General features: G+C 41.7%; 1 protein-coding gene across 5 annotated transcripts in view; it reads right to left on the bottom strand.

Moving 5' to 3' along the window:
* Nucleotides 1-20,670, bottom strand: part of SNCAIP (synuclein alpha interacting protein) — a 219,318-nt gene that overhangs the window by 40,067 nt on the left and 158,581 nt on the right. For all 5 annotated transcript variants that reach the window (XM_063454126.1, XM_063454124.1, XM_063454129.1 and 2 more), the window contains one exon: nt 15,980-16,093. In XM_063454126.1, the coding sequence (XP_063310196.1) occupies nt 15,980-16,093 (114 nt within the window). The remainder of the gene's footprint in view (nt 1-15,979; nt 16,094-20,670) is intronic.

Here is a 20,670-nt window from a genome sequence, read left to right as displayed (position 1 = left end):
CGGTGGAGGAAGGGCAGGAGATCTTCGCCCGAGATCCATTCTGTTACCCCTCTGAGGCGGATATTCTTTCTTTTGTTAATAAATAGACTCCGGTTCCGGTTGGTAACCTGAAGTCTATAAAGAGAAAAGTCACCGGGTTGTACTAGTAGACAGGGGGTAACCCTAATTGATATAGTAAACACAGAAAAAGAAAAAAATACAAATTCACCGGCATCCGTGCCCAAATGGGTATAGTGCCAGGAAAAAGCAGTACAACCCTTAAAGGTATGCTAAGGAGTAAAAGTCAATACTTTATTAATGCCAAAAGCTTTAAAAATACTTGGACTCCAATCAATTAATGCTAGAGTAGGTAGGTATAACTGCCAAGGGTAGAGTTGCAGGTAACTTCACAGGTAACCAAAACAGAGAGTTAAAGAGTCAATATAGACCTGGTGCATGTATATAGCGAGCTAAAAACTCCATCTATATCCACTGCACAGTCTTAGATGACCTGGTAATCACTCCGTCTAAAGCTCCACGTTAATAGCCAAATGCTGCAAAAAAGGGAAATCCCTGTTGCCTGCACAGTCTTCACAAGTAGCCCAAAGTGGGAACCAAAAGAGTGAATATTAACCTAGTACATATAGTTAAGACAAGCAGTGAACTCCATCCATATACAGAACACTGTCTCAAACGGTCTGGTTATCACTCTATTCATGGCTCCATGCTGACAGCTAAATGTTGTCCAGACTAAATCCTATTACCTCGGCAATAGCCTTATGCTAATGCCTACCAATACTCCTAGATAAATAAAAGATCGAAGTCCACGTTCTACCACCCATAACCCCAGTGCATAGTGAAAGAAATAAAATTAAATTAAAGAAAATAGCCCGACGCGCATATCAGCGTCTCTAGACGCCGTCGTCAGGGCCCCCTGAAGACGGCGTCTAGAGACGCTGAAACGCGCGTCGGGCTATTTTCTTTAATTTAATTTGATTTATTTCACTATGCACTGGGGTTATGGGTGGTAGAACGTGGACTTCGATCTTTTATTTATCTAGGAGTATTGGTAGGCATTAGCATAAGGCTATTGCCGAGGTAATAGGATTTAGTCTGGACAACATTTAGCTGTCAGCATGGAGCCATGAATAGAGTGATAACCAGACCGTTTGAGACAGTGTTCTGTATATGGATGGAGTTCACTGCTTGTCTTAACTATATGTACTAGGTTAATATTCACTCTTTTGGTTCCCACTTTGGGCTACTTGTGAAGACTGTGCAGGCAACAGGGATTTCCCTTTTTTGCAGCATTTGGCTATTAACGTGGAGCTTTAGACGGAGTGATTACCAGGTCATCTAAGACTGTGCAGTGGATATAGATGGAGTTTTTAGCTCGCTATATACATGCACCAGGTCTATATTGACTCTTTAACTCTCCGTTTTGGTTACCTGTGAAGTTACCTGCAACTCTACCCTTGGCAGTTATACCTACCTACTCTAGCATTAATTGATTGGAGTCCAAGTATTTTTAAAGCTTTTGGCATTAATAAAGTATTGACTTTTACTCCTTAGCATACCTTTAAGGGTTGTACTGCTTTTTCCTGGCACTATACCCATTTGGGCACGGATGCCGGTGAATTAGTATTTTTTTCTTTTTCTGTGTTTATTCTTTCTTTTGTGCCTTGACTCCAACACCGTCACAGTCATGGTGAGCTTCAGGACTTGTTGGGCAAGGTCTTGGATCTCCTCTTGAGTAGTCTGTAGCCGTTGTTCCCTTGCTCCGTCTCTGGACTCCACTTCCTTGATTCTTTTGCTCGCAGGTCCGCATTCCACACCTGCCGCATCTCCAGCAAGAGGTGTTTTATGTCTCTTTTTGTTGCCGGTGATGAGTCTCCATCGGATTTGGACTCGCTGTTGGTGCAGCTAGCTGAGGTGGCCTCTGTGGGTCCCTTTGCATCTTGCGATGCCTCTAAGGCCTCATCCTCACTCTGCGCTGCAGGTGCCATCTTGGGCACGACCCGCGGGACAGGCCTGTTAAACGAGAGCCTGATATCAGGCAGTTTTCTGGTCTCCGGTACGTGGATTTTTTTTTCTCTCCCCATTATGTCAACTGGGTGGGAGATATTTGTGTTTGGTGACTGTTAGAGCTGTTTAAGTATTTTAATCGGCTGATATTCGGCCTCTTTTGCAGAGCTCCTCTCAAGCATGTCTTTCTTGCTGTTCAGTCAGCCACCCCCTTTAAGAATAGTCTCTTTTACACTTAGGTCAGGGAGGGGTGGACAGGAAGAAGCTGAAAGCGGGAAAATCAACTTTGCACAGCTGATATGCGGCAGGATGATGACCGGTCCGGAACCAAATGTGAACACACCCACCACACCACCAATAGGAGCAGGAGTTGTCCTATATATTGGGACTGTGGGAGGAGGGAGGGTATAGAGGTGATTTTTTGTACGGATTTTTTCTGCATTGTATTTTTAATTTCTATTTTAACTGAAGAAGTTCTGATTGAACGAAACGCGTTGGACCAGTGCCTTTTATTAATAAATAAATGTTTTCTACTGCTACCTTTGTTCCTGCTCTACTTTGGTTTCCGGATATCTGAGTCCAGTGGATCCAGTTAAACCACCCCTATAGGATTAGGGGTTGGCACCTGGAATGCGCATTTATTATCTACATCTTGTGAGTGCTTCTGATAGCGTGTCTTGTGTAACATGCATATTATGGTCTTCACTATGTATTGTTAATCTTTTATAGGTATAGACAGCGGTTTCCCCCTATCTTTTGTATACAGGGGTGGACAGGGGCCTGAAACCTGAAGCAGAAGCCTGCAGCCAGCAAAATTCTTTTTTGTCTTTGTGTTGTTGGTTTTTTTTTTTCTAATATGTAACATTAATTTGATTTATGTGTGGAATTATGTTTCCTGCACTTGGCAATTAATTTGTCTTGATCTGACCCAGAATGCTGCCATGTCTAGATTGCGATGATAAGGTTAAACCTAATTTATGCTTCTAGTTTGAGGTAGTCTCTTCGCTTCAAGCTATCACTCAATCTCTGTCTTAGGGAGTGCTATGGCTTTTATATAGTTTTCTGGGTCAAGGTAAACAATTAACCTGCAAACAAAGACAACATTTCCAAAGACCCTAGGTGTCTTTCAGTATATCATTGTAACAAGTTGGGAATGTTTCCAGATATTTTGGACAAAATCATGAAACTTGGTTCCACTGTTTAGTAGCTCCAAAGTATTACAATTTACAAGGATTGGGCCTTTTCTGGAATTAATTTTAAAACTCCTTATTTAACACCGACATTCTTCTCTCAGCAGTAAAGATAGAAAACCATTTACAACCGTCTGGTATTGCAAAGTATAAAGTAATCCACAATACAAGGGGACAGATTATTTATCATTTGCTCTTATTTATGCATCAGTCTACATATAAGGTATCTTTAGGGAAACACAAATCTGAAGTTCAGCTTCAAAGGTGCAAGTGATCATATGTTCCACAGCCAGAAGAAAAAAGTCACATGCAAAGTCATAATTAGGATTACCGAATGGAAACTAACATTAACACACAAATGCCCATTTGATATTATATAACAGCAGAAATAGCCATGGGAAAAAGAAAGTACACCCCCTTCAGCTATTCCTTAGTAGGTCTTAAAATTAGGTAAATGCAACATCAGTTGAACAACACTTGACATATTGATACCGGAGAAACTGACGGAAGCCAAGCACAGAGAGATGGACACAGGTTTCTTCAGGAAGGAAGAGATTCTTTATTGGATCACCGATCGGGACTCAGAGGGACTAGCGTCACCAAAATACAGCAAAGTCTGAGTACTGAATACATAGAGTACATTCCTTATATAGCACTGTAGCTCCTCCCACAATTAACTACACCCACACATACCCTTAACCTATTTAATAAATAGAGTCTAAACTCATCCATCCGGTCTAACCACGTGGCTCATCTGATACAAAGGAGAGGGACGCGTAATTCCAGTTCTTACATTCCTGCACCTGGTCAGTACAGTGATAACAGTATCTTAGCTACGTGTAATTAACTAACTGATACTACAAACACATATACATACATATGCCTTGTGGCAATCTTAGCCTGCTAAACTTGTATTTTACTGGAATTACATCACATTCCCCCCTTTGATGCCTCTGATATTTCACAATTACTTGAGGCATCACTTAACCTTGGTTTGCATATACCTCAGGTTACCATGAACCAGACCAGACTTATCTTATGATGTGAATCTTTTAACACTCATCTTCCTGCATTGGTTCTCCTTGATCTAGAGCCTTATACTTATATATCGCCATTATCTGTGCAGCAGCCTTCCTCTCTGCTATACTTCCTATCAGGCTTTGCACAGACCTAACTACTAAGGGTATAAGACACGGTAGGAGTAGACACAACAGTAAAATCAGTAGGACTCCACCTACCACTGCCTTAAGCCCTCCAAACCACTCATACCAGCTACCAAACCAACTACTTGGATTGTACCCTTTCCATACCTGAGTAGGCACATGCACTAGTTTAACCATATGGCTAGTAAGCTCAGCTATTGCTTGCCCTTCGTCATCTATTTGAAGACAGCAATTGCTCAGGTTAAACTTCCCACATACACCTCCCTCTACTGCCAAAAGGTAATCCAAGGCTAATCTATTTTGGTACACTGCTGTCCTCATCCTGGTATTATGCTTCGCTAGAAGATTGAGTGCTTGTGAGGTCTCATTAGTAATAATCTCAACCACCGCCTGTAATCTTATAATACGGTTGAGCATATAAATTGGGGTTCTATAACCAAAGGTACCATCTTCTGCCCACGTGGCTGGCCCATAATAATCTATGATACGCTGGGGAGGCCATTCATTATCTTCCCAGGTGCCTATCTCTAAGGGTCCCCTTTTCTTCCTATGATTCACATCATACACTTTAACACCTAAAGTCTCACCTGTTTCAATCGGTAACAAGAAGAAGGATGGTTTGAGCATACCCAACACACATGCCCCTTCCCAGTCCTGTGGCAACTCCGAATAGGCTTTCTTACCACAGATCCAGTACAAATTTGCTGGGGCTCTCCAGGTAGATGTGATGGATAAATCAAACCACACATCCTTTAAACTGGCATATCTAGCAAACGGGTTAGATGGTTCTGAGACATTTGAAGCCGACCACCAAGTTGTATTTTTAGTATCATCATCATAAGCTTTTTGCCCTAGACAAGTTAATTCTCCTACAGAAGTATTATACATTATTCCTTTCCTTGCTATGCAAACATAACCTATGATGGAGGTCTTTAATCTCCACTCAGATTTACCTCTAACACTCAAATGATAATCGGCTTGTGTAGATATTAGTTGGTCAACTGCCTCAGAACCGGACATTACCTCCTTTGCTTCCCAAGGCCATTGGTCTCCCATGTTAGTACCTCCACACACATAGCAGTTGGTAACATTAAGACTACCGGCAATACTTTCAGCTAGGTCAATGAACAGGTTTTTAGCGTTATGGGGGATCTTATTATCTATACTCATCTCTTCATAAAAGGAATGGTATACTTGATGAGTCTGGGAGGATACCGTATCAGTCTCTATTCCTATAAACAATAATGTCCCAGGATCTAAACCCGTCCCGTATATCTGAAACCCAAATAAATTTCCATACTTATCTAGGAACTTGTCGGGGTTATTAATAAGTATATGGACTGGGTTGCATTCCATAGACTTACAATAAGGGCTAGTCGGCAACTTAGTCACTATCATGTCTTTATCTACTGTCTGTCCCCAAGTCGCCCACCCCACACAAGACCAATATGGACAAAAGTTATAGTCTTTATTTGGGCATCTAGGACTCACATATTTATTTTTACTACTGGGACAAATATATTTATCATTAGACCCATACGTCCTCTCCCATCTAAGATCCCCACATACATTCCACGGTTTTCTACCACTTGATATCGCCTTACATGCATCAAATAGCAGAACACCCGAAGAATGTACGGATTCTAACACCGTCTTATTAATTAGGGTCCCCTGAGGATCTCCATTCCTGAGAGTCAACCAAATTGTACGAGGTTGATACTCTGGACTGAAGCACTTAGGTTCTCCTACTCCTAAATGGCACACACTATAGTCTATATTTAGGTATCTACATCTTGATACCTCTCCTTTACATTCGTATTGTGAATGCCAAATTAGGGTTTGGGAAATATGGTTACCTGTTCTCGTAGTCTTAATGCATACCTCACAGCTAGGAGTGTCGGTACCTCTACCTTCCTGAATATAAAAACACATATAAATAAACACAATCAAAAGCACATCTTTCGCCGTCATCCTCAGTCTTCGTCCGTGCGATGGAACCTCAGCTTCCAGGATGTGAGGGCTGCAGGGAATGGAGTTCTGCTCGTCTTCACAGGTGTCCCTTCGAGACTTTCCTGGCTTATACACTATGTGTTGGTAAGCGGACAGGCTTTATTATGGCCTTCTCACTCACACCTGTAACAATAAAATTTGTAATCCACAATAATTCCTCGTTACTCCGACTGAGTAGTGCGTTTCAACCGGATCTTGCAGGGATTCTCTGGATCTGCTGTAATTTGCCAAGAATCGACTGCTGCTGGTTTAACCCTGGAGTGATGTATCCACGGAGTTACTTCGGCTACTTTTATCGCTGTAGGGGTAGACAAAAGAACAACATAAGGACCTCTCCACTTGGGCCCTAACGGTACATTATTCCACTCTTTAATCCACACTTGGTCTCCTGGATGATAACTATGAACAGGGGGATAAATATTCACAGGTAATCTATCTTGTACCCATTTCTGTACCTCCTCCATAGTCTTACCCAACTCTACAACCTGCTGCCGGGTAATTCCTTCTCCCAACTGACTCAAGTCCCCCCTTAAGTTACCAAGTACGGGAGGTGGTCGCCCATACATGATTTCAAAAGGAGAGAGGCCCATCCTTCTGGTAGGGGTACTGCGGATTCGCAATAAAGCTATGGGTAAGAGAACGTTCCACTTAAGTTGGGTTTCCTGACACATTTTAGCCAACTGGTTCTTTATAGTTCTATTCATTCTCTCTACCTTACCAGAACTCTGGGGTCTATATGCAGTATGAAGCCTCCACTTTATACCAAGCATATGAGTCAGTTGTTGTAGGCACTGATGAACAAAAGCTGGACCATTGTCCGATCCTATAGAACAGGGTAGTCCATATCGGGGTATTATTTCTCGTAGCAGGAATCTTACAACTTCTCCTGCTTTCTCTGTACGAGTAGGACATGCTTCTACCCAGCCTGAATAGGTGCACACAATTACCAACAGGTAACGATGTCCACCCGATTTAGGCATTACTGTAAAGTCTATTTGTAGATCGGACATGGGGAGTCCCCCCATAAACTGGACTCCTGGTGGCTTTACTGGTCCTTGTCTTGCATTATTCTTAGCACACGTTACACATCTGCGTACAATGGCCTGAGTCAAGTTGGACAATCTTGGTATGTAGAAATGTTTCCTGAGAGATTCTTCAGTACTGTCTCTCCCAGAATGTGTCCCGTTGTGATAATTTTGGACAATTTCTACCGCTAGTGATGCTGGTATGACTATTCTTCCATCTTCTAGCTGATACCACTTGTTCTCCAAATACTTTCCCGGTTCAGTCTTTAACCACTCCTCTTCTTGAGCTGTATAAACTGGAGTCCATTGGGACAGTGGAGTTGGTATAAGAGCAGCTATATGCCCCACATACTCCTGTCTTCCTGATTCAGCAGCACGCTTAGCTGCACTATCTGCCATCCGATTTCCCTTGGTTACATCACCATCTCCTCTCAGATGCGCTCGACAATGTATGATACCGACTTCTTTCGGCTCCCACACTGCTTCCAATAGTTGTAGGATTTCAGCTGCGTACTTGATTTCTTTGCCTTCTGAATTCAGTAGTCCTCTTTCTTTATACAAAGCTCCGTGGGCATGAGTGGTTAAAAACGCATACTTAGAGTCCGTATAGATATTTACTCTTAAACCTTCAGCCAATTGTAACGCTCGTGTTAGTGCTATTAATTCTGCCTTTTGTGCTGATGTTCCTTTCGCCAGTGGCCGAGCTTCTATCACCTTGTCTATTGTTGTCACTGCATATCCTGCATAGCGGATCCCTTCTTTCACATAACTACTGCCGTCGGTGTAATATTGAACATCGGGGTTCTGGATGGGAAAATCACGAAGATCTGGTCTACTTGAAAATACTTCATCCATTACTTCCAAACAATCATGTTGACTTTCAGTAGGTTGCGGCAAAAGGGTAGCTGGATTTAAGGTGTTTACAGTCTCTAAATGCACTCTTGGGTTTTCACACAACATTGCTTGATACTTGGTCATACGGTTGTTACTAAACCAATGATTTCCTTTGTAATCCAACAACGTCTGTACTGCATGTGGGACTCGTACATAAAGTTCTTGACCCAGAGTGAGTTTATCGGCTTCAGCTACTAGCAGGGCGGCTGCAGCTACGGCTCTTAGACAAGGTGGAAGTCCGCTGGCCACTGCATCCAGTTGCTTAGACATGTAGGCAACAGGTCTTTGCCATGATCCCAAGTACTGTGTCAATACTCCCACAGCCATTCTTCTTTGCTCGTGTACATATAAGTAGAATGGTCGTGTGTGATCAGGTAGACCTAATGCTGGGGCACTCATCAAAGCCTTCTTCACATCTTCAAATGCCGTTTGCTGTTCTTGGGTCCATAAGAAGGGGTCGTGCTCTGTACCTTTGATGGCTGCGTACAGAGGTTTTGCCAGTATCGCATAGCTGGGAATCCATATCCTACAGAAGCCTGCTGCCCCCAAGAATTCTCGCACTTGTCTTCTATTCTTGGGTATTGGTATTTGGCAGACAGCTTCTTTTCTCTCTGGCCCCATAATCCTTTGACCTTCAGAGATATGGAATCCCAGATACTTGACAGTTGGCAAACACAACTGAGCCTTCTTCCTGGACACCTTGTATCCTGCCTTCCAGAGAATATGTAGTAGATCGTGCGTTGCTTGCTGACATTTTTCTTTTGTAACTGCTGCTATCAACAAGTCATCTACATATTGTAACAATACACATTCTCCTGGGATAGACTCGAAATCCAGTAGATCTTGACTTAGAGCTGAACCAAATAGGGTAGGTGAATTTTTAAACCCTTGGGGCAGTCTTGTCCAAGTCATTTGGCGTTTTGAGCCCGTTACAGCGTTCTCCCATTGGAAAGCGAAAATACATTGGCTTTCTGCGGCAATTCGGAGGCAAAAGAAGGCATCTTTGAGATCTAAGACTGTGAAGTAAGTAGCCCCGCCCGGAATTAAAGCAAGCAGGTTATATGGATTGGGTACAACTGGATGTATGCTAACAACCGCATCATTGACTGCTCTTAAGTCCTGTACAGGTCGATACTCATCTGTACCGGGCTTTTGAACAGGCAGCAATGGGGTGTTCCAGGGGGAAGTACAGAATTTTAGGATACCATACCGTATGAACTTATCCAGATAGGATTGGATGTTCTTCTTAGCCTTCTGCGGAATGTGATATTGTCTTAGGCTCACTGGATAAACCCCATGTTTCAGTTCAATTTTTATTGGTGGAATATTGCGGGCCAGTCCTGGTGGGTTGTTCTCTGCCCAAACTCCTGGTATGTTAAACAATGTCTCATCACTCCTAGGGTTTTGGCTAGTCAACACTGTATAAAGTCGCCACTCTTCTTCCTTTGGTACGGATAAAGTCATAATACCTGAAGGTCCATTAAACTTTAAGGATGTTGTTCCATTTGGTAGGAACGTAATCTGCGCTTGTAATTTTGATAGCATATCACGTCCCAGCAATTGGACTGGACATTCAGGCATATAAAGGAATTGGTGTTTTACTACGTGGCCTCCCAATGTACAGAGTCGACTTTTAAGAACCGGTTTTTCAGCACTTCTTCCAGTTGCTCCTATCACAGTAATAGTCCTTCCAGATGGAGGAGCAACTAGATTAGTCACCACTGAATGTTCAGCACCAGTGTCGATCATGAACGCACTCCTTTTCCCCCCTATTGATACATCGACCATAGGCTCCGCTCGACCAAGGGGGATGGAGCCCGGTCGGTATCAATAGTCCTCCATGACAGTGTCAGCCAATCCTACGAAGTCCCTACCTTCTCTATCGCGGGACCTTTGCGCTGCTGGAATATACCTGTCTTCCCTAACACTTCCTCTGTTCCCATTACTCCCTCTATAACCATTACTCCCTCCGGGGCCTCCTCTACCTCTCGCTCTACCTCTAAAGTTTCCGTAGCCTGCCCTGGGTTGGTCTCTCTCGTACTGCTCTCTTTGCGGACATTCGTTCCTCCAATGCCCTTCTTCCTTGCAATACGCGCATTGATCCCTACTCAAAGGCTCCCTACTCCATCTATTATTGCCTCTATCTGGGCCCCGTTTATCTACGCCTGCGATCGCTACCGCTAGCATATCAGCCTTTTTACGCATCTTGCGCTCTTCCTCTTTCTTACTTTCTGTATCCCTGTTCATATAGACCTTATTTGCTACCTCCATTAGTTGGGTGATGGACATACCTGCAAACCCTTCTAACTTTTGTAGCTTGCGCTTAATATCTCCGTATGCTTGGCTGACAAAGGCGGAGTTAACCATTCGGGAATTGTCTGCGTCTTCCGGATTAAAGGGGGTATACAAGCGGTATGCCTCCAATAATCGGTCATAAAAGACACTGGGCGCTTCATCGCTTTTCTGGATCACCTCAACTGTCTTCGACATGTTAATGGCTTTCTTTCCTCCGGCTTTCATGCCAGCAATTATAGCGTCTCTATAGGCTCTGAGTTGAACCATATCAGCACCATTTACGTTCCAATCGGGATCGGTGTTGGGATAGTGTGTCGCGGCCCATGCTGCTGGATTGGCTTGGATCAAAGCACGGGCTCTATCCTCTAATGCTTTAATGGCTGCTTGATTTATTCTTGTCCTTTCCTCATTGTTAAATAAAGTCATTAGTAACTGCTGGCAATCAGCCCATGTCGGATTATGCGTCTGTACTATTGAGGTGAACAGATCAGTCATAGCTTGTGGTTTCTCAGTATACGAGGAATTATGGGTCTTCCAGTTTAAAAGATCGGTTGTGGTAAATGGGACATATACGAAGACTGGGTCAGCGTGTGCCATTTGACCTGCGGCATCGATATAAGCTGACCCGGGATTCAGACGAAGAGGCATCTGATAGTGCTTTAATTGTTGGGCACCAGTCAACTGTCGGGTTTGGATGGGGCTACGTAGAGAGGCGTCAGTCATGGGTTCCGGTCGGGGAGAGATAGGGTATGGGGATGTGGGAGGTCGGTTTTGGGAAAAGGTCGTAAATAAAACACTTCGAGCCGAGCTAGATGAAGCTTGACCGGAAGTCTGAAGTGGCGCCAAATCAGGATATTCGTTTCTAATGGGGGTGGATTCTGGTTCCGGAAGGGGAGATTTAGTACGAGGGGGGGTGGATCCTGTACTGGAGGAGGAAGCGGAAGTGGATGAGGGTAATGAGGGGAGGGGTGCAGGACTTCCTGCGTTTGCGTCACTTCTTCTTAACGGAAAGTAAGGGGGCGGCAAAGGGATCTCGGACTCAGGGGGCGTGTCCAAAATGGGCCTAACACCAGTCCTAGTGGACGAGCAAGTCCTAGCTACCATGAGGCGACACTGCTCCTCGTGGCATGTCTGGAGCCATTTTGGCGAGTCATTTACGGCCTGTCTCCAACAGTCAATATAAGGAAACTGGCCGTAAAGTTCAGGCCTACCCGATACAGCCACGTGTAAGCGCTGTACCAGAGTTGGATCCAAACTGCCACGTGGCGGCCATGCCGCAACCAAAGTAGGCCACTCCCTAGTACACAAAGTGACCAAACGTACAGGAGACATCTTTACCCCAAAATCACAAACTTTGAATCCCTTTTTAAAATTCTTAACCATACATCCTAAGGGATCCGGAATCGTTGACTGCGACGCACCCATACTTAACAATGGAACGTCGTCGACAACGAATACTATACACGCGTACTATTCAACAGTCACACCCGTTTCCTCTGGCAACAGCACCACGTGGTACGGTTACCAAGTGAAACGTACACAATAACAATAAACACTCAGGGAATTCCCGTACACACACAGCTGTTACACCAGTCACTATATAATCAATATTATGCCCTTTGGCGTAACTATACAGTCACCCACGCTATAATTCTCTATATACGAATTACCCGTCTATAACACACCCCAGTAACATCGTCTTTTACAAATAGCGGTTACAGTACGGTTAGCATAGGTCAAAGCACAAGTTAAGGTCACAATACAATTATTAGTGGTTATGGTGTTAAACATGCAATGGACGACAATGATTAGTACTTATTATATAATGTCAGTAAATATACAGGGTTATGGTACCGTGCACTATAATACAGCAACACACTATTAACACTCTCGCTAGACGGCTGAGCTCGCGCTATCTAACAAGATATACACTTTACTAAAACAATCGTTAACACATTTACAATTCCCAACTAAACTATTGGCCAGTACCTTGAATGGACTACCTAAAACTATATACACCCGTTTTGGTTAGCCACACTGCCCAATCACCACATATATAGCGAGCTAGAGAACCGAATTTACACAGGCGCCTCTTAGTCGCACTATCAAAAGTCTAGTGGGTTCCAAATTTACACGCCTTCCCACTTAGCCCAGATAGGATGAGAACTAGCGAACCGAATTTACACAGGCGCCGCTTAGTCTCCCGGTCCCTCCGACCTAGCGAACGTAATATACACCCTAGAACGCTAGTCTAGACAAGACACCGGTGTCCGGCTAGGGCTATTTACACCAGGACCCCGCCTGACTAACCAAATCAAACGGTCTGACTAAAGAGCGTTCGATCGAGCGGTGCGCCTTCGCTCCTTCCCTCCGACAGAGGGGGCAGATACACTGATTCAAAACCCCTTTGGGCCTACCGCACAATCGGTATACCCCTAGTGGGTCCTGCCGTCTAAAACAGCAGTTGTCTTACCTCCTCGTTCCTGAACCTGAGTTCACACTCATCGACGGGGACACCCCAGCACTTCTCACGTAGAGGCCGATGATCTCCTGGACAACAGACCAGTGGCGCCGAGACGAAGGGAGGTCCACGCAGAAGTTCAGGGGTGCAGCCGTAGAGAACGTGGGCAAAGATAGACCGTCTCACGCCTCTGCCTCTCAGCTACCGTTGAACGATGAGTTTCCCGGCCAATGCACCAAATGATACCGGAGAAACTGACGGAAGCCAAGCACAGAGAGATGGACACAGGTTTCTTCAGGAAGGAAGAGATTCTTTATTGGATCACCGATCGGGACTCAGAGGGACTAGCGTCACCAAAATACAGCAAAGTCTGAGTACTGAATACATAGAGTACATTCCTTATATAGCACTGTAGCTCCTCCCACAATTAACTACACCCACACATACCCTTAACCTATTTAATAAATAGAGTCTAAACTCATCCATCCGGTCTAACCACGTGGCTCATCTGATACAAAGGAGAGGGACGCGTAATTCCAGTTCTTACATTCCTGCACCTGGTCAGTACAGTGATAACAGTATCTTAGCTACGTGTAATTAACTAACTGATACTACAAACACATATACATACATATGCCTTGTGGCAATCTTAGCCTGCTAAACTTGTATTTTACTGGAATTACATCACAATATTACAAGGTGACATGATTTTATTTAAAATAAAGCCAAAATGGAGAAGCCATGTGTGAAAAACTAAGTAGACTCTTACTGTTTCCATAGGAGTTAAGAGTCTAAGTGGAAGATAGGTGCTGATAATTGAATGCCCTTGATTAATTGATTATCAGAAAGTGTGACCACCCCTATAAAAGCCAAAGCTTTAGCAGATTGCTTGTCTGGAGCATTCAGGTGTGTGTTAACATCAGCAATGATCTTAGAGAAGCAATAGTTGGAGCCCATCCAGCTGGAAAGAGCTGTAAGGCCGTTTTCAAACAATTTGACATGCATTATTCTACAGTGAGAACAATTATTAAAAAGTGGAAAACATCTCCAATCTCCTAGGAATGGATATTCCATCAAATTGACCCCACGGTCCGACTGTGCAATTCTCCAAGATATTGCAAAAAAAAAAAGTTACATCTCAAACTCTACACACCCCAGTTAGCATGTTAAGTGTTAACGTTTATGACACTACAATTAATAAAAGACTGAACAAGTAATGTTTGTTTGGAGGGATAGAACCTCTTCTATCTAAAAAGAGCATGGCAGCACAGCTTAGGTTTACAAAGTTTCATCTGAATAAATCACAAGATTTCTAGAACAATGTCCTTTGGACAGACAAGATCAAAGTGGAGATGTTTGGCCATAACACACAGGGCCACGTTAGGCAAAAAGAAAACACAGCATATCAGCACAAGCACCACATACCAACTGTGAAGCACTGTGGTGGAGGGGTGATGGATTGTGCTTATTTTGCAGCCACAGGACCTAGGAACCTTGTAGTCACTGAGTCGACCATAAACTCCTTTGTGTACCAAAGTATTCTGGAGGCAAATGTGAGGCCATCTATTGACAGCTTAAACTTGGCTGAAATTGGGTCATGTAACAGGATAGTGATTCCAACTACACCAGCAAATCTACAACATAATGGCTGAAAAAGAAAAGAATCAAGGTGTTGCAATGGCCAAGTCAGAGGCCAGACTTCAACCCAATTGAAATGCTGTGGCGAGACCCTGAGAGAGCTGAACTGAGCCAGCAAACCTCAATGAGCTGAAGCAACGTTGTAATGAACAGTGGGCCAAAATTCCTCCACAACGATGTGAGAGACTGATAAAGTCATACAGAAAAAGATTACTTCGTTATAAACACCCTGATTACCTATTAAGCCATCAATTAAGGCTCCTCATCTTGGATTTCATGTTGTTATGCCAAATGCTATGTACCAACGTATGCTTCTAGTAGTGTGCTTTTTAGTATCTGGCTATGACCAAGAGGCTTGCTCAGATCTTGTTTTTTTTTAAAGATTTTTATTGGTCACTGTACATAAAGCGAACACAATTGCGGGATACACAAGCATCCACAGTGAAACCATTTTTCATAAATTACATTTGGGATCAGACAGCCACGTAGGGCTGAGTAAGCATACAACATGAAGGTAAACAAGGACGCCAAGTCTTGCAATCCAATTACATAGCATGTTGTACAACCTAAAGTGGTGCCACGTTCCGGTAAACCATTCCCTTAAGGGTCAAGCAAGGTACACTTAACCATATCACTGTCCAACTAATCCCCTACCCACTGGGTTGGTCATCAGCTGCTCCCATAGCTTTGTCTCCCTGTCAGGTTGAGAATTGGAGTGTTCTCAGGTCTCTTTTTTACTCTCTCTACACCTTTGCTTCATGTATTTTTTTGTTTTTTTGGCTCATTGTTACACCTAAGCGTGCATGAGATCTTTTTCCTTTCCACCTCTTTTAGAGTGTTCACACTTTGCCCCTACTCTAAAACTCTGTAGCTCAATGGCACATCACCTGTCACCGCTGGATTGGCAAACTGTTATCCTTTCATTATATTCCTGCCTCACCTTCTGTACTAACGTCCTGATTACATGACGCGTTGGAACTGTAGGTGATGTTCACCATCCAATAGCTGGTTTTAATTGCATTCTCTTCGCTCATGTTATTGTGCACTCCTGTGCTCCCTCCAGAATATTGTCAAAATACTTCACATACTTCTTTTGTTTGCACTAAATCACATAATCTGTTACGTAAATAGCTAGAATACATGAAATTTTTGTAAAAGGTTTTTCAATTCTTGCCGTCTAACCACATTTCTACATACTCCACCTTATTATTATTATTATTATTAGTTTGTCTGTCTATCAAATAGCCAGTGGGACATTTGAGGAGACAACAGAAAAGGTGTGCATGCTAAATTCCATACCTGGCCATAGCTGGCTGCATAGTGAATAAGGCTGGGATGATCCTTTGAACAACTTAGCTCTGCAATGGCTTCTGTTTCGCTCACCATCCAGCGCACGCACTCCAGCTGACCTTGCTGTATTTAGGAGAGGAGGACAATATTGTTATAATCTTTAAACATCACCACCCACCAAATAAACATTAAACACTTATAAATGACTGTCAGAAGTATTCTACTAATGGAATCCTTTTTATTGCAGCTATCTTTTAATAGTTCCTGGCAGTCAGAATGAAGCATAATCCCACTTTAGGAAACCACAGATTCAAAATAAAATTGCAATCAAAGGCAGAATGTTGTTTCATGTTTTTTGTTTTATCCTACTGGGTTGGTTGTAACATAGGATACCAGATCATTCTAAATAAAATATGACATGGTCTACAGATATTAATATTTCTTAATATAAATGCATCCTTAAATGCAAAGGTGGTTATTCACAGAACTAGGGGTAGTAGAGATCCTACAAAGTAAGAAGACATTTAAGACCAAAAATGGACGGAATTATAAACTCCTTTCTAAGATTGCTGTATTATTGAACAAACCCAATGGGGCACAGAAAATTGTAGAGAATTGACAATGTAGTTAAAAAAAAAAAAAAAAAAAATAGAATAATAGCGGACGTGAACTTTTTTCCTATTCTAAAACTCTTAAAATAAATTCCAATGTCTTTCAAAAAAGAAAAAAGAAATGAAATAAAATAAATAGCGTATTAGTAGTGTGCGCATGCATTGTTTGAAAAATAATGTTAACATTTAAAAAAAAAAAGATTCTATTGTTTATTTACACAGAAGGAAAGATCAATAAAAATTCTCAATGCTCCATTGTTATTGGTATGATATAACTGCAAATAATGCAACACAGTAAAATAATATATCCAGTGCTAAGGCATCTAAAGGAACTTCATAAATACAGAAGCCACATTTTCACTTTTGGCAATCTATTCTAGAATATCAGTTGAAAATATAATATCAATTCATTATGCTTAAAGGTTTACCACTCTTTTCTGCAGAGCTTGACATGTCTTCCAACGTGGTGTCTAACATATGATATATCTTGTCACCTGCAGTGCATTCCCAGATTTCTGTGTTTTGTGGAAGTATTTATAAGAATCTTGGGATATTAAGCATGGCTTCCCCTAGTTATGTTTATCAGAGGCTTGGGATCAATTTAACAAAGCTGTATTGGTGAGTGCTTGGTCATTTTACTGTAGCACGTGTTGCCCTTAAACTGGCAATTAGCTAATTTTACAGATTTAATTGCATCCATCCATTTTGCACTGAATTCCCCATGACTATAGCCTGTTTTATAGGTGTTGTATTCATAATATGTCCCACAGTCTTAAGTTGAAAACTAGATGGTGAGAAAAAATTTAGAAAAAAAACAAAAAAGACAGTATTTACAACCAGGACAGCACAACTAATATACAGCATTGTACACAAAAAAAGAGTACTCTTAGGAATCATTGTGCCCCCCACCGCCACCCCCACTCCACCGTTGTACAGTTTCAGACCAGATTTTAGGTGAAGAAAATAAAGATATTTGATTTTATACTTTACTGCAGGTTTTTGGGCGTATATTTTTCCTCACTATAATGAGTTGCTTTTGATCTAATACACTTAGGAATTAGTGAAACTTTGTTCGACAAAAGGGTCATGCAATAGGGGCACACATGACACTGAGATTCTTACATATAAATTTACACTCTCTCTTACTGTCCTCAGCTCTTGTAAAACAATGTGTAAAATATGCTGACGTAGCAAAGGAAAAAAACATATTCCTCTTAGCTTTTACTTCTCGCATGGAACTATACTAAAATAATTCTCAAAACAGTTTTGGTTAATTTTTTCCTTTTCACAGGAAAATATTTTGATGAGCTTATCAAACCTCACAGCCAAAGGCATGGAAAATGGAGATAAAAAAGCAGATACCCAATAAAGAATGTCAAGAAATAGTTTGCATTGCACGAGTATAAACCGTTTCACGTACACTCTGTTCATGACAATGGCAATGTCACTGTACAAGATATGAAACCTTTCTAAAGAGGGAATAACCAGGATGAATAAAGAAACTAGAAACCTCTAAAACATATCAACTCATTTCAGCTCTTATGTCTTTCTAGCAAAAATTAGCAAAACAGAATCCTGTAAAGTCTATTTAACAAGGACCACTTTTTCAACTTACCCTTAAATAGAAGTCAATCGAAAAAAGTCAGATGTGATCATGTCCCCATGTTATATGGTAACCATAATTCAAGGTAGTGACAAGTGGTCCCACTACTACTAATCTGCACCTGCTCTTTTAAGTACACAAAATCCTAACTCTTCCTCCTCTATGGGCTACTAAAGGGATTTTGAGAACTAACTCTACTAAAAAGTACAAATCCATTTATTATTAAGCAGAGGAGTTTACATCCCACTTGGCATGTACATATAAAAGCATGGGGGTACTTTTTATAACCTATTCCTGAATAAAAATGCTTGAGTATATGCCTTTCAATACCGTCTACTGTCTATGACCGCCTGTCATAATTTTTTGCCCATGGATAAAGCCATGCCAAAAGACCAACCCAAACTAACAATGAAAATCACACTTCCACACAAATTAAGTAATCCATACAGCCTGAAATCAGGGTAACAATTCCAATCAGGTGACCAAATTCACAAACTTCGAGTTGAATTATACCCAAATCACAAATCAACTGAAATGGTAAGGGGACAGTAACTAAATGTTGATTTTATACACAGATCAAGTGTAAAGTAAGCAACAGAGGGAAAAAGAGGAACAGTAAAATATATATATATATATATATATATATATATATATCATTTTTTTTACCTCTCCTCTTTTTCCCTCAATTGATTACTTTTTCTCACTTGATCTGTGAACCAAATGGTGAGAAAATGCTACTATCAGTGTACTGCAAAATGTATACATGAACTATATTATGCATATACTTGGGCCAATTTTATCTCCATTTTGATTTGTCTGATTCGGTTCCTGAATCAGTTTTTCGGTAGCAAGATTCTGTCGAACTGATCTGACATATGGCCAAAATTCATTTTTCAGGAATAGTGGTTTGGCCGAGCCTAATTTTCTTTTAGTGCACAAGTTTAGTTTTAATTCTGAAGTGCATCACATGACTTAATAAATCAGTAAACGGCCGATTACAAAAAGCTATCCTTAAAACTGTATCTAGTTCAGATTGTCAGTACCTTAGAGAGATAACAGATCCTTGACATGTTCTGCTCAGCTTTATAACACCCAGATGGGTTCTCATGTTTTCTTGGTTGGCAGTATTAATCTGCAATGATCTGTCTCAAAAGATTTATTTTTCCATTTTTTTGTCATATTGCTATTTTTAGTTGTAGATGATAGATATTTGCTCAGTTCGATATAGGACATGTTCTTCTTTGTGGTTACAAGGAAATTAATTTACAGCTTTAATTTGTATTTCCATTGAATTGATTGGTATTTGTAAGATGTGATTTCATGGTCTGGGTGACTGTGACATTTCTGGTAGTTGATATCACGTTTCTTTTTCCCAATAAAGTTGATGGATGAGCTAATTTCTCAACTTCCAGAGTTCTATTGAGTTGTGTATAGCTACTTTCCCTGTATTCATATATCAAAAGAACGCTCCAGGAACCTGGACACTTGGCGTACAGTAAAACTTATGGTCCAATAAATTACCTGGTTTAATAGGCATGCTCAAATGTGTCCAGCATTTGCATTAACCACATAGTCTGTGTAGCCAATCTTTAGCCCAGTTGCATTGCCAAAAGCACCGTCAGCAGCCCCAATAAAAGAGACCCCCTGCTTGCTAATTTTCTGTAGGAATCAATGTATTACAACTCATACGTTGATAATGCAGAGCAAACCGCATCTCATTCATTAAACACAGTGGGGGAGTTTCGGCAAACATTTTGGCACAATTTACTAAATCTGATTGCGCCCTCATCATGTTTTTTGAGTACATGCCATTTTTTTCAAAAACTCAACTCAACTGATTTATCAATCTTTCCTCTACTTATTCCAGCAGAAAAGTGTTTTATCTCACTTTGCTTTTTTCCACCACTCTGAATCAGTAATGTAATGTAACTGTGGCCTGGTAACTGTCCGTTGGCTGATAATGTCACTAATAAAACAGGGGAGATTTATTAACGTTTTCTGATATAAAAAGTATTGCAAAAATGTAAAAAAGAGAGTCAACCACAGATGTTTTTAAAAAGTGGACTAAAGTACTAAAAATGTAGCAATCACTGTGGAAACCTGTGAAACCAACATAATTTGCCTGCTGGTTCCACTGCTTTCCATAGTGATTGCTCCATTTTTAGTATTTTAGTCCACTTTTCAAAAAAGAACACTACTAATGTATAGTAGAGGTGTCAAACAGTGTTGTATCTACCACAAGGTATATGCTTGGGGCTGCAGCCACCAAACTCCCTGGCAGCTTTAAAATAGGCCTTGTTATCCTTGTGTCATGCAGCTCCCCAAGAGCTGGGTAGCTGTGCATAATGGAGGCAGCGACAATGGAGCTGTGATCTCCCTGCTCTTCTCGCACTGCTCCCTTGTACTTCTGTGATGCCAGAAGCTGAAATATAACATCACTATGGCCCGAGCATCCTAAATGGCGTACAATGGGGCAGAGGAAGAAC

Source organism: Pelobates fuscus, chromosome 5 (genome assembly GCF_036172605.1).
Source record: "Pelobates fuscus isolate aPelFus1 chromosome 5, aPelFus1.pri, whole genome shotgun sequence".
Lineage (NCBI taxonomy): Eukaryota > Metazoa > Chordata > Amphibia > Anura > Pelobatidae > Pelobates > Pelobates fuscus.
The sequence above is the reverse complement of the archived record's forward strand: the minus strand, read 5'-3'. Positions and strand labels throughout refer to the sequence as shown.